This window comes from Orbicella franksi, chromosome 3 (assembly GCF_964199315.1).
Source record: "Orbicella franksi chromosome 3, jaOrbFran1.1, whole genome shotgun sequence".
Taxonomy (NCBI): Eukaryota; Metazoa; Cnidaria; class Anthozoa; order Scleractinia; family Merulinidae; genus Orbicella; species Orbicella franksi.
The window spans coordinates 34,173,457-34,188,567 of record NC_138147.1 but is presented as its reverse complement, the minus strand read 5'-3'; the positions used below and the strand labels follow the sequence as shown (position 1 = coordinate 34,188,567).

Below are 15,111 nucleotides of genomic sequence, written 5' to 3'. Positions count from 1 at the left end.
GGTAAAACTGGATAAACCATCTGTGGGGATTATGGATATTTTCTGGAACCACTCATTGAGTGCTCTAAATGTTTTATTATATAAGGTTCAATTCAAAGGGGAATTAGTTCATCTAAGCTCCGTATTATTAATGAACATTATTTTTACATATTAAGTTGATTTAATTATCCCTATTAAATAGAGTAATTTTGGGCTAGCGCCTCAGAGATTTGGGCTAGTAAGATGAAATTACAGCTTGCCTGCAAGTGGGGTTTTTGAATTTCATCTCACTCTGTAAAATACATTTGTTTGCTACTTTTCATAGTACCTAAAGTATCCCCATTTCCTGGTTGTTACATGTAAATATTTCTGTACAGTATTTTCTCTATGTTACTTTTTTTCTTACCTGCATTTACACTGTTTCCTACTATTGACAGATAAGAAGGATGTCTGACATTAGCAAGTCAGTGATCATCATGTCAGAAAAAGGCATCAGCAAAAGTACTTGCTTGGATCTCCTTGAGAAGATTAAAATTCCTTTACCCTGCGAGGAGGTTTTGGAAGGAGCTAATAATTTTCAAAAGCCACCTAACATACTTGCTGTAATTGATGGCCTAGACAGGGAGCACAAGTACTTAAAATCCATACAAAGCTATGTTTACCATTGTATTCTGAAACCCTGGAATGATTGCCAAGACATGTTTGTTACATGTATTCTTACTTCCCAAAATGATAATGACAATGGGTTAAAAACCCTCTCTGCTCTAATTGCACTTGCTTATGAAAAAGGTGACATGGCTTGTTTAGAAGAAATAGCAGACCAATATCAACACTACGCTGGTGTTGGTTATCTGATGAGTAACCTTGGTGTGATGTTCAGTGAGAGGATGGAGTACGAGAAAAGTGAGACTTGCTTTGCTAGAGCCAAGAATTGCTTTGAACGTGAACATGACAATTTGGGAAATGCTGCTGCCTGTTTGAACTTGGCAATTCTCCACAAGCTCATTGGAAATGATGAGAGTGCCCAGTCTTGCTGTGATTCTGCAGCCTCCTTGTGCCATGATATCTCCATGAGAAAGACGAGAGATGTTCATCTGCCATGGAAGGTCTTAAGAAGAGTTGCTGATTTGTTTCAAGAATTTGGAAACTACAAGAGATGTCAAGATATTCTGCGTATTGGTGTGTTGTACGACATCAGTGGTGGTGATGAAGCCTCCACAATAACCTTGATGAAGAGGTTGATGGCTTTGCAGCTGAAAGAACAGAGTGGTGAGAAAATACAAGGTGAAGAACTTGAAGATGTTGCCTCCCAGTTGCTTGAGTTTTTGGATCAATTGTGCACAGATAAAGGAGTCAAACAAGAGTTGCTAAATGCTGACCTTATTACAACAGCAATAATCTTGGCAAAGATGTACCGCGATACCAATCACGTAGAAGAAGCTTGTGTGTTGCTAGAGAAGTTGGAAGCCAAATACTTGATGGCACATGGCAGAACCCATTATCTCTATGCCTCATTGCTGTATCAAGTTGGTAGGTTTAAACTTGCTGCTGGAAAGGCCGGTGAAGCTGAGACAATGCTGAGACAAGCACAAGAAATATTTGTCTATTACTTTAGCAAAGGTCACCATATGGTTGCATCATGCAAGAGTCTACTGGGTACATGTGCACTTCTAAAAGGCCACTCCAGAGATGCCTCCATTTTCCTCACTGAAGCTCTGACTATATTCAAGAAAATTAACCCTCATCATCCAGATGTGGCAGAGATTCTTTTAAAGTTTGCTCGCCTCCACAGTGAAGAAGGAAATTTCCAGAATGCTGAAATGACCATGCAGGAAGCATTGGATATTTTCATTTCAGTTTGTGGTGAAGACTCTCCAAAGACAGCAAGTGCATACATTGAAGCAGCAGCCTTCTCGCTAAAGGTAAGAGAATCCAGAGCTTCAGCTGCAGACAAAGTGAAGAAAGCCATTGATATCTTTCTGAAGCTTGGGCTGCGACGTGACCATCCAGATGTCATGATTTGTCGTAGTTTACTTGGTGTCTTGCAACTCCACATGGGAAGTGATGAAGCAGAGGAGCAATTTACTGAAGTGCAACAGCAAGTTTCCTTCCAAGAGGAATCTTGTATGGCATTGAAAATCATTTCCCCTGAAAGTACCAACATGTTCTTTCAAGTCAAGACCAGTGGTGGTGCAGAAAGATATTCCTGCTTTGATGCTACAGTAGTTTCTCTTGTCAATCTGGTTCACATGAAAGTAGGCAAGGAGAGGAGGGCCCATCTGAATACACTCCTTAATTTTTTGCAAAGTCATGAAATAGAGATGCCCTTCTTTGTAGTTTTTGCTGGTCACAATTACATAATTCATAAAGTGTGGTTGTCTGACAGATATGTGTACTGTGTTTTCACTGATCAAGATATGAACTCTGATTTTACTTCTTTGAAATCAGACACTCTCAAAGATCCTAATGTGTTCTTGTTATCATCACCAACTAGCCATGGAAAGAAGCCATGTTATCTCCTATTTTGGAAGACTCCTAAAGTGCTGGAAATGGGAGAACTAAGTCGTGTTTGCTCTGCCTTTCGTGAGAGTGTAAACGTACTATTTTTGCAACCAAAGTTTAGGAAAGGTTACATAGATGGGCAGGATTTCTATATGGAACTGACGTTGCCAACAGAACCCTGTGCTATGACTTCACTGTTTGCTCAGATTGACTACCTTCCTCTTCTAGTGGACCAGGAGCTATCAGTCCCACATGAAGGTGGTGACATAGATCCTGCTCTCCATTCATCTGTGATCTCTGCTGTTAAGCCTTCAACCCATGTCTCCTACTTTTTGTATAGATTTTCAAGTCAGCGCCAGGCTGAGTTTGTTTTTGATAATTTGATTTGCAGTTTAGGTCGGTCATTGGCAGTAGCCAAGGTGGAAGGTGTTGAAATTTCTAATGCTTCTGCTGTGCAGAATGGAGAATGTTTCTTTATTCTGGAGCCTAGTAATTCCTCTTTATCTCTTGTTGTGGAAGAAGAATCTGTCCTAGTGAAATGCTGGACTGTCAAAGAGTATGAGTCAAGTTGCATCTGTTCATCAGTGAAGAACACTTTAGAGAGTACAATGGACTCATTGTGTTGTGTTGTCAGGGTTACCTTTGAGCAATCTTTGCAGTTGTTTTGTGATGATCATGATGTTGGCTGTAACTACATAAAAGAGTCAGTAAAGAAACCCTCTTGCTCTGGTCAATCATCAGATATATGTGGAGATGGAAGTAGCCAAGAACCTGAATGTGATCATCTGGGAGAAAAACCACCAGCAGACTCACTACAGAATGAGGTAACCTTTCATTTTGTAACCATAGTGAGATTCTTAGTGTTCAAGATCATATACCAGGTTCTCATTAAGATGGCTTGACCTGACCTGGCAGGGTCTCTATCCACTAAGATGTGAACAGGCTCATGCAAAGTAACATTTAAACCTGTTCAACATGATGTTGCCTTGTAGCGATGCAACCTTACAGAAGGTGACATGTTATGGGGTGCTGCGCTAATGAAAGGTGTCAGAAAGTTACTGCAGGTTACAGTGTAAATGTATTTCATCCAATAAAGCAGTGCTTTTTTTTTTAACAGGTGGAAGAAGACAACCTATTTACTGGCCAACCTGGTGACAAGATTAGCACTGAGATTTGTTTAGGCCTTCTGGAATGCCTCTTGACTAGCAGACATGTATCATCAGAGGTACAGCCCTCAGGCATTGGTGAAATGTCTTCTTTGACTCACTCAGCATATTTGGATGATGAGAAGCAGCTTAACCATTGTAGGTTATCACCTGGCTCCATGTCATCACTGAATTCATTTCCTACCAGCCCATCTGATAAAGTGTGTGAGATGCCTGCGTTTTTACAGAACATGTCTCCAACTTTGAACAAAGCAGCAGGAGAACCATGTGATGAGAAAAAGGTTTCCACCAATGTTGATATGATAGGGAGTACATCCGCGGCTTGTGCAGTTCGCAATGAATTACCTTTCAATTTGCAAGAGAAGCTATCAAACCAATCTGTTGGAGACAACTCTGTCGGGGAATCTTCTGCAATGAGATCAAGTCATGAAGAAGGTGTATCTTCAGGAGAAAACAATCAGGATTCAGAAACAAGAGAGACTGTGCAGTTAGAAGACGGTAGTCAATTAAGTAAAGAGGAAATTTTAATTCTTAAGAGTGAGGTTGAATTTTGTCAGAATCAGTGCCATGAGCTCAGGCAACAATTGAGTCAGTTGAAGGAGCAGTTCCAACAATGTGAGGAAGAGAAACAACAGCTTGCATTAGAGTTGGGAACAAGATCATTCCTTGAGGATAAACAGAAGCGGAATGAGAAAGCTTTCAGGTCATCCAGGGCCCATGCCAATAAGCAGAGCAAGTCTTGTTCAGCCAGTAGTGCATCTTGTGATTTTACTGATATGGAAGGAAAACTGCTTGGTGGGGCAGGACCTCTACAAGAGTCATGTAAGCTAAACCAACATGAAACATGCTTGTAGAACAAATATTGTTTCATTTAAATCAAGTCTACATCTTTTTTATTAAAATAAATATGATTCCTGGGACAGGTGTTAACAGGCCCTGAGTCATGTTGTTAGCATAACAAATAAACATTTGCAAGCGAAATCAAGTATTATTCTACGTGTAGATTGGCCCTTGTAGGCACTTCGTTTTACATAGTGAGATTACCAATTGAAGAACCCTCAATTCACTAATATTGGATTTTTCAACATACATTAATTTTTACTTTGCAATATACTAATAGATTTTTCATAAGTTTTAGTTCCTTACATGTTCATGTTCATGTGTGTGTGGTAATTTATGCTTACTTCTCTTGGTCAGGTTTTTCACTACAACTAAGACTATTGGAAATCTCAAACTCCTTGTCAGATGTTGAACTCAGGCAGATGAAGTTCTTGGCCAAACCCAGGGTGGATGCTTCTCGACTTGCCAAAATCAGAGAAGGTGTTGAGCTGTTTGAAGAATTGGATGCCAGTGGAGTACTGTCTTGTACCTATGTAAGAGACCTACTCAGAGGAATTCAACGTTTTGATCTTCTGGAGAAACTTGATATCCCATTACTTGACAATGCAGAAAGAGGTAAGAGGATCTGCATTGGCTGTTACATGTAAGTGTACATCTACTCTTTGCAGATTGTGTTCGGTAGCCCTTTCCAAAATTAACTTTTCTTAGTTACATTACAGTGTAATCCAGTATGGACTTGAGTCATTTTTGGATGGAAAAACAAAATTATCAAAAGTGGTGTTGTAACATGTTGGATTATGATTGTTGTTAGTGATGCAACAATCATAATCCAACATGTGGACATTAGACACATTTACATTGATGTCAGGGCTGTCATTACGTTTTGAGTCACCTGCAACAATAAATGATGTATGTATGTATGTATGCATGTATGCATGCATGTATGTAAAAGTTAAAAGGGAAAAGTGAAAAGGGCTTGAAACACCACTTGGAGAAAGACTGTGAAGAAAGAAAGAAACAAGGTTGGGTGGAAGAGCTGGATTGCAGCCAAGGTGGTGGTGCAAAATAGACAGTTTTGGATTGAGAGCACCAACAGGAGCCCTTATGGGCCTACTGATGAGAAGACATGATGAAATGACTTGAAACATATTGTATTGTTTGATATTGTGCCATCAGGCTGAAAAAGATTCGTGGGTTGATGTTATCATATGTAGTACTCATTAAATAAAATGTTTTGCATGGGCATGTTGCCCCTTCTTGCCGTAGACCATCTTACATTGGACATTAGACACATTTACATTGATGTCAGGGCTGTCATTAAGTTTTGAGTCACCTGTATCCTTGTTCTCTACACCCTTTGCAAACTTGTTACTTTGTGGTTGAGTTCTATCAACAACAGGCAATTTCACCCGTAGCATCAAGGAAAAATCAAGTATACTCAGCCATAATGGGTATTGCAGGTTACGGCCCTTAATGACAGAACTGGATGTGATGTTAGTTGTGACCTTTCTGGTTTTTTTTTTTACTGGTCTTACTGTTGATACTTGTATGATTTCATCTTACTGGAGATGGTTCATTCTGTGTGGAATATAGCCCTGTACATGAGCCCAGTAAGAAATGTTATTATGGACATTTTATAATTTACCGTGTTATAAAAATGGGACTTGTATTATTTTTGTTTTGTTTTTTCTCACTGTTAATATAATTTTCATCTCACAGCAGATGGTTCATTCTTCACGGAGGAAGGCCCTGTACAAGAGCCAAGTAAGTGGCCTTATTATAAACATTTTATAATTTACATATCTGCAAAAATATTACAGTGTTACAAAAATGGAACTTGTACTATTTTTGATATTGGACTTGTATTATTATTTGTCTCACTGTTAGTTTGATTTTCATCTTACAGCGGAGAGTGCATTCCATGTGGAAGAAGCCCCTGAACATGAACCAAGTAAGTAGTCTGATAATGGACATTTTTTAATTAACACATCTGCAAGAATGTTACAATGTTACAAAAATGGGACTTTTGTTTTTTTTTCTCACTGATTTTCATCTTACAGAAGATGGTGCATTCTGTATGGAAGGAGACCCTGTACAAGAGCGAAGTAAGTAACCGTATTATGGACCTGTCATAATTTACATGTATACATGTGGCTGTAGAATTATGAAAATATTGCAAAAAGACAAATGAGACTGTAAGGAGTGGTACATGTCGTAAATTAAAAGAAGGTCGAAAAGAATGCGTAAAGCGATGTATAAGTGAATAAAGATCGTGAATGTTAAGCTCGGTAATGAAATGTGAAAAGTGAACTGATCAGCATGACACGATTGTGGGACAAAGAAAAAAAAAATGAGTCCCTGACAGGAATCGAACTCATGACCTCCTTAACAGGACGCCTGTCACATATGAACTCAGTTGAAATGGCCTTGCTTTCCATGAGTTCTCGTAGCTGAGTTCGATTCCTGCTGGGGACTCGGATTTTTCTTTGTCCCACGCTCATGTCATGTTGATTTGTTTACTTTTCACATATAAATTTCTTGTTGATTTTTTAGGATCTCATCTTCCAACTGGCCAAACAGTGTCGGACAGAATAACAGAATCGTCAGTAATTTCTCCAAGAGAAAACAGTCTGGATCTACTGCCTGTAAGACATTATACAGTGTAGTCGTTATGTACATAACTTAACTTCAATTGCTAGTGAAATCAATGCTTTAATATTTTTCGCCTTCAGATATCCATTTGCTACTTCCTTTGTTACTTCCTTGGTTACTTCTTTGAAATTGAGTATATTTTCCGATCCAAATTACTATGATTATCAGTTGAGTAAGGCGCAACGAAAGTTTGGTGACCAGGTTTCAACGTTCAGCTTGGGTTGTTGTCACGGGTAACTGGCTCCATTTCCAGTGGCAACTACGTCATTGGCAGAAAAGCATTTAATTAGCTGACAGTCATTGTTCCTCACATTTTTCTTCATTCCTCAACACCTAAGCTAGTATATATCTGAACTGAACCTTTTTAAATCTGCATTTGATAATGGCGACAAGATGATGCCAAAACGTCTTGTTATAGCGTTTATTTTTCTTTTAAGAAGATACTGTTACCACTGGAAATGAGGAACGTTGTCCCTGGCAACACCGTTTTTTAAAGTCCAAAACTTCGTCACCAAATCTACGTCGCGCCTTACTCAACTGATAATCTTAGTATCCACGTTTTCTTCCATTTTATGACTGGAAATGCGACTGAAATAATTGTAGCCATGCACCCTCAATTTATAGTTGACAAAATAACCGTTGTACATGTAGCTATCTATCTTATGGAACACTGTTAGTTTTAATGAAGTACATGGAGTTCCACAGCTAAAGCAGAGGGAACTGAAACAACGATTGAAAACAAAATGTTATTTTAAAGATATTAAATTCAGCGTAGTGTCTGCCTCAACTGTGCGGTATCGTGATGACAATTTTATTTATATCTGAACGTTTTATGACATGTAAATATTGTAAATATAGATCAGGTTCTCATAAGGTCAGTAGTTTTTAATTTTTACTTATTATTGCATTGTTATTAGGTCTTTCTTTTATTTTTTACACGCGACCCCACAAGCTTTCTATTCTAGTCTAGTGTATTCTAGTCTATTCTAGTCTATGCAACTAGGCCTAACACATGACAGAATATCCAGAGTTACATGCACAAACTGTATCTGCAGTTCACTGAATAGAGATGAAGACATCTGTGTTTAAAATGATGATAATGATAAGATATATAATACGGTGTTAATGATATATATATATGGTGAAGTAAAGAAGGGGAAAAAAATCTTCTCTAATCATCTAACATTTGCCCATATAGGAGAAGCCCACACAAAATTTCAGTGGAAATAATTTGCTGCAACAGCAGTCCAGCTATGAAGAAGGTTTAACAACTACAGAAAAGGATCCTGTTAGGGAAACAAGAGAAACTGATACATTAGAAGGTCAGCATATGCCACAATTATGTCATCCAACAGACGGAGAGTTTAGAGATGGTGTGGATATTCTCCATCAAAATAAGAACCCTAAGTCAGATTCAAAGCGTAAAAGAAAGTTCTTGTCTGCAAAAAATGACGATGATGTGGTGAGGTTAATAACCACAGCTGCTGAGCGTGACTCCCAGGAACAGATCGAAAGGTTACAGAGGGAGTTGCAGGAACATGAAGCAGAGAATCAGATTCTCCAAGCAGAGTTGAAAAGAACATTTCTCCTTGAAGATAAACAGATGCATGGTGAAAGCATTTTCCAGTTATCCAGGGAACGTGCAGCAGATGCTGCATCTCGTGTGGAGAAGGACTTGCCTGATGGGGCAGGCTTTCTGCAAGGAGCAAGTAAGTTCTCTCTAATTCGACTCACTTTATGATTTACATTACAATGTTGCACAAAGATAAATAAGGCTTCAGTTATTTTTATTGGTTTTGGCTGTTGCAAACAGATTTCATTGTTCAGTTGAACCTCTGCCAGAGGACACCTCCTGTGACCAGGCACCTCTTGTTAGCAGACACTTTTTCATGGTCCCAACCACGTAGAAACACCGCAGTTTTGTTGTTATCTTCAGTGGGTGAAAATGGGAACAGCTTATAATTTAATTACAAAGAATAATGCACATAAGCTAGAAATTGAAAATACAACTGTACACGTTAAAAGAATGTTAAAAACATTACTAAAGGTAAAAATGTTTCGTTTCCTTTTGATGATTTAAGGATCACATCCTCCCACTGGCCAAACGATGTTGGACAGAATTACAGAATCGTCAGTAATTCCTCCAAGAGACCACAAACTGGATCAACTGTCTATGTCGTGTAGGAATTCTGTTAACAGTGGAAGTGACATGGTTGTCTTGCCTATGAATTCTGATGGTCAAGAATCATCTGCGTATCCGGGCTTCCCTGACTCATCTTACGGTGTTTCCTTTTCAAGGGAGAGTTCTAGAACAACGGTCAGTTCATCAGAGTCATCAGTGTCTTCTGTGGCAGCGCCATTGAGAGTTGAGTCAACCTCCTCGTCATGCACGGCACACAGTGTGTGTGATGATACACCAAGGGTCTCATTAGGTCATCTATCTGCTGTTAAAAATCATGAACGTTTTAGTGATACTTGTCCAATTAGCCCAGCCAGGGGTGAAGAAGAGATATTGGAAAGTACACTCTCAAATGAGTGTGAAAGTGGAGACATGGAAAGGAGAGAAGATTATGCTGCTAAAAATGAAGAAATTGGTGAAGTTTCGGAGTTTTCTGGTGACATTAGTGATGGCCCAGGGAAACCTCGCCATTTGGAAATGAAAAATGCGGCTAGTGTAGTAAAAGATGTTGTAGACTGTGGTCCTCTTCGTAGTCTTGACAGGGCTCAAGTTAGAGCAAGGTCACAACATGTGCCTGGCTTGATGCAAGACGCCCTTCCAGATGGAGACATTTCTGTGGAGCAAAATGTGCAGTGTGCATTCAGTGGTGCTGGAAAAGACACCACAGTGGATCAGTTGGTCTGTGATGTGAGCACACAGTCAAAGCAATGGGCACGTTTCGGTGCCAGACCAAGAGACAGGCCTCCTGTGAAAATGACGCCGCCACCAGAGCCCTCACTGATTGACTTCGCGCCACAAGAGGTCACAGAGGCTAGTGGATTGGCTAATGTCTTCTTAGCGAGGCACTCTCAAGACCAAAGCCTTCATGAAAGTCTCTGCCAAGGCAGTGGAGTAAAATTGTTGTCTGAGGAGACTTCATCACAGGGAGCTTCCTACGTGGATGGCATGAAACACTCAAGTGAACCTAACAAAGCTAAGCCATACTTGGGTGATTGTCAAGTTGTTTCAAGGCCTGATGTAGATAGCACATGGATGTTTCCCCCTCCTGTACCTGGAGGGGAATATAATACTCATAATGCAGTGGGTGGCTACGCTTATAATACACAGCTCGATGCACAGCTCAATGGTCATGTTGGACCTTTGTCCAGCCATTTGACTGGTGGTATTAGTAACTTTCCATCAAGTAGTGCTTTCAATTCATCAAATTACAATTTATTTAGAAGTGACTCTGCACTTGGTACTCGAGAACCTTATTTACCGTTACACGGGCATCTTGATTTTGGATTGAACACATCAGTGCCCGGGAATCAACGTTTGTATTCAGGAATGACTGGTTCACATTTAGCAAATGGTTCATTAACAGGAGCTGCAGGACCTCAGTTAACACCGCCTGTACATGGGTTACAAAGATATAGTGTTCCCAGCGATAATGCTTCAACAATGGCATCAGAACGAGAGAAAACACAATCAGTTTGGAAAGCAAATTCAAGACTAACTTCAGTAGGTAAAGTGGGGCGTGTTGATGAAGGAAACTCTGGTTTGCCAGCTCCTTCAATAGCTACTAGTTCTAATGGAGCTGATAACAGGCATGTATCAGAGGCAGAATCTAGTAGAACAAGACAGTATGCGCAGGGCATTGGAGGGAGTAACGTGTTAAACACTTCTGGTGATCGGGTAGTCGCTGGTGCTAACGGAGATATTGATGATACACATACTGAGGCTTCGTTACTTTCCGATGAGTCTAGAGGTTCACGGTTGGTAGCTAGTGCTAATGGACACTCAAGTCTTGAACCATGTGGTGCTGAGGCGTCATTACTTTCTGCCAATACTGGAGGTTCTATGTTAAACAGAGATTTTGGTACTGACTCAGTTGAGTCCACGGACAACTCGCTGCTTGCCTTGGAGCAACGTGTCGAAGAGGCTTGTGCTTTGGTCGAAAGAGTTCTTAGAGAAAGAGAGGAACGGGAACAGTTTGGAAGGGAAATAGAAAGGAAAGAACGAGAAATAAGAGAACAGAGAGCACGAAAGAAAAGAGAGAGGGAAGCAAGAGAGCAGGAGGAAGCTAACAGGTGGCCACAACAACAGGAGGCCATCACTGGCCGCTCACAGTGGTCATGTGAACATTACCAGAGGCACTGTAGAGTGCGATTCCCTTGTTGCACCCACTTCTATCCATGTCATCGCTGCCATAATAACTCTAAAGCATGCGACAATGAAGAGGCTAAGGCCGCCCATGCGACTCACCTCAAGTGCTCGTTATGTCAACACGAACAGGAGGTAAGTGTGTTTTTTATTATTATTGTTTAATTCTACAATGACTGGCGAAAACAGGGTTTATTGAGCAAGCTTTTTCATTGGAACGGGGTGTGCATCAAGTGACACAAAGATTAGTTCCAAGGTTTTCCTCTGTTTTGATGTGGTTTGACTCTCTAAAATGGAATACACTGAATTGTTATGAGGACAGTTTCACGAATTTTATTCAAAGATAACAATAGAAAACTGCTGTGGTAATAATTTAAAATGCTGCAAGGGCTTCAAAGCCAAAAAGATGCATGAAATGTTCTTTATAGACACAGTGTTAATGCTTTAAACGATGACAACTGTACTTCGTGTACGTGCGCGCAAATCTTGTATTCTTCTGTCATAATAATGAATGAAAAGGCGTGTGGTTTGTTCCTCAATGGTGAATGATGCCTACCTTATCATCGTTGCAGATTGGGGAAGACAGTGGAAAATGCCGCAGCTGTGGAGCTCAGATGTCTGCGTATTTCTGCTCAATCTGTAAACATTTCACAAGTGTGGATAAGAATCCTTACCACTGTAAAAAATGCGGAATATGTCGGTAAGGAACATGATCAAATGTTATTTTTAAATTATCTTTCCTGTCAGTGTAGTCATCAGATAAACCTTATATTTTCCTCTCGCACACAAATTGACATTTTTCTTTTTAGCAAATGTTAATTTCTCGGTGTTTGCTGTACGTGGCTTACTCACAAGGAAATCGATTGCAGCTGCTTTCACATGTACAATTGCATGTGAAGGCAATTCCCTTTGCTATTCGTGTCCTTATTCTTAATGGTTATGCGCCAAAATTACGTATATTTCTCGATATACCATAATGTGTAAATTTACGGTTCTGTGTATCGAGTGTGCCTGTGGTAATTAAGGACATCAATTTCATCAACTTTCAGCTTAAGGTACCAATTTTTAAGGGAACTGTCAAAGCGTTACTCCATTAAATGATCAACTTTCAGTTTAAGGTGCCAATTTAATTTTTTAAGGGAACTGCCAAAGCGTTGCTCCTTTAAATGTCAGTTTATATCGTCAGTGATTCTAGTCCTATCATTTCCTCTATCATTTGAGGTCAAAATGATGTGAAATACCGTAAAATCCCTTATTACCCTATTACCATATTCCCCTGTTCCCCTATTAGCCTGTAACTTTTGATTAAAAATTTTGATCTTTGCAAAGAAACGCAAAAGGAGCGCAAGAGCTTATATACCCGGGAGGGGGGGGGGGGGGGGGCTATAACCGGGGGGCCTTAACATGGGATTTCACGGTATTGATTATTTTCTTCTCTCCAAGAATCCACAAGGATAAATCATTTCACTGTGAGGTGTGTAATGTCTGCCTGGACAAACGTCTTGAAGGAAAACATAAGTGCAGAGAGAATTCTGGGCACGATGAATGCTGTATCTGCTTGGAGGTGCGTTCGTAAACCAATATAAAGATACTCGCACCTTTCCATTGTCTTTGTGGGCCTTTCCCGCGACAGGATCCTCGTACTTTCCCGCCATACAAACATCGCATTTTCCCGCCACATGAACTTCGCACTTTCCCGCCACATGAACTACGCGCTTTCCCGTACATGAACCTCGTACTTTCCCGCCATAAGAACCTCGCGCTATCTCGCCATACAGACCTCGCACTTTCCCGTCACGTGAACCTCGAGCTTCCCCGCTACATGAACCTCGCACTCTCCCGCCTCGTGAACCTCACACTTTTCCGCCACATGAACTGCAGGCTTTCCCGCCGCCGTGTCTCACGCTTTCCCATGATAAAATCCGAAACTGTAACCAGCGCTTCTCACTTAACACACCATTACAGTATTTAGGCGAAAGCCATCGTGTATTAATAGTGTTATCATGGTTGTTTCGTGTAGGATGCATTCAGTGGTTGCCAGATCTTACCTTGTTCGCATAAAGTACATCGGGAATGCGCCATCGCTATGATACAGAACGGAATGTGAGTACAGCTATATGTACATATATAATATTGTGTAACTTAGTTTCTTTTGCATGAAATGTTATTTTGTGCGCATCGCCCAGATCTACAGCTTTTTACAGGATTCACGGGACTTGATTAGCAGATGAAACTTTCTCCCTTCTTGTTAAAATATACTTAACTTCGCAACGCAACTCGTAAAAATATTGTTTAACCTTTGTTATACAATATTTGACTGACTTTATGAGATGGTCCCTCCAGCCTTCTATTTTGCATAACTTGCCTTCTATTTTTTTGAAAAGGCAAACCAGTAACTGGTTTCCCGGCTATTAGGCCCTGGGAAGTGACTGCAAATCCGGCGTAAAAGATAGATTTTAAACTAAAACCTGGAACAGACTTGCAAACGGTCAAATGACGTTAATTTTGGAAGCCGTAATTTTCATTTCATCGGAAAGTGTGCCTATGAAAGGTTGCTACTATTAAAGCTGAACTACTCTTCGGCAAAAACGTGTTGCAGAGAGAAACTTCTTGAGATTTCTTTAGCGTGAGCACTCTATCCCATTCATGGCAGGTTACTCTGCATTGCTAGGCCGTGGCAGGTTGTCCGAGGGGTTCGCCAATACCCAGATATACTGTAGGAGAAAGGCATTGTGAAAGACAAGTGTCTTGTCCAAGAACTCAATATATAAAACTCAATCGTAGTTGAAACCCAGACCACTCGATCCCGAGTCCATCGCGCCTCCCTTTAGTAATTATATAGACATACCGAAAATGACAATAAGAATAAATTAGAGCAAACTGGATTGATTAACTGTTTTTTTTTTTTTTTTTTTTGTGGTTCTAGTCGCACTTGCCCAGTATGTCGACACCCACTATACAGCCAAGCCTCAGAGTGATCATTGCGTTGATGTTTTGGTTGAGAAATGCCGTTACCAGTCGTACATGTACCTTCTTGGTTTCCCAACCCAGCTACTTCTTGTTTTCAGACTATTTGACTTCGCAGTTATTAACCGAAAAGAATGTTATTATAATGCTAATGAAGTCTGCAGAGTAGATTTCTTCGTATGGACAAATTGAAGAACAGCACTTGAGTTGTAAAGCATTTGTACATAGTCTTCTCATAAGGACGAAACTATTGGGATGTCAGCGCATTTTTCCGGGGAGCGTCCTCGTCAGAGAAACACCCGTTAAAGGTGTGTTTTGTAATACGCGAACCTCTTAAAATTAATAAGTGCCATGTTGTATTGTTTATGCCTCCCGAATGTAAGTTAGGCTTTTAGTTGAAAATGGTTCTATTTTCAAGAGCCAATTGTCACTATTTGAGACGAAGCCAGATTCTTGTTTGTAGTCGAGGCAAAGTATTTTGAATGATCACCCTGTCTTGAGCTCACAAAATTTAACTTTATTTAATTTAGTAATTTATTTAGCAGGCTAAGCGTGAGCCGGATTAAGTCCTTATCGTATCGATAAGAGACTAGATTTTTCAATTCATTCCTAGTTTGCCGCTTAGCAAAAAAATGACAAGGGAGAACATTTTTCAATTAAAAAAGCTGAAAATATGATATATTT

At 40.1% G+C, this 15,111-nt stretch overlaps 1 protein-coding gene across 3 annotated transcripts in view; it reads left to right on the top strand.

Annotated features, from left to right (window-relative positions):
* LOC145482234 (uncharacterized) overlaps window positions 1-15,111 on the top strand; it is a 189,857-nt gene that overhangs the window by 150,376 nt on the left and 24,370 nt on the right. The window contains exons 3-15 of one of the 3 annotated variants that reach the window (XM_081460867.1): window positions 417-3,305; window positions 3,599-4,469; window positions 4,845-5,102; window positions 6,207-6,251; window positions 6,394-6,438; window positions 6,548-6,592; window positions 7,041-7,132; window positions 8,338-8,848; window positions 9,221-11,595; window positions 12,033-12,160; window positions 12,904-13,024; window positions 13,481-13,563; window positions 14,387-15,037. In XM_081460867.1, the coding sequence (XP_081316993.1) occupies window positions 426-3,305; window positions 3,599-4,469; window positions 4,845-5,102; window positions 6,207-6,251; window positions 6,394-6,438; window positions 6,548-6,592; window positions 7,041-7,132; window positions 8,338-8,848; window positions 9,221-11,595; window positions 12,033-12,160; window positions 12,904-13,024; window positions 13,481-13,563; window positions 14,387-14,438 (7,506 nt within the window). In that variant the 5' untranslated portion in view covers window positions 417-425 and the 3' untranslated portion in view covers window positions 14,439-15,037. Of the gene's footprint in view, window positions 1-416; window positions 3,306-3,598; window positions 4,470-4,844; window positions 5,103-6,206; window positions 6,252-6,393; window positions 6,439-6,547; window positions 6,593-7,040; window positions 7,133-8,337; window positions 8,849-9,220; window positions 11,596-12,032; window positions 12,161-12,903; window positions 13,025-13,480; window positions 13,564-14,386; window positions 15,038-15,111 lie in introns of those variants that run through there. The other 2 variants (XM_081460862.1, XM_081460863.1) reach the window with 2 other exon arrangements.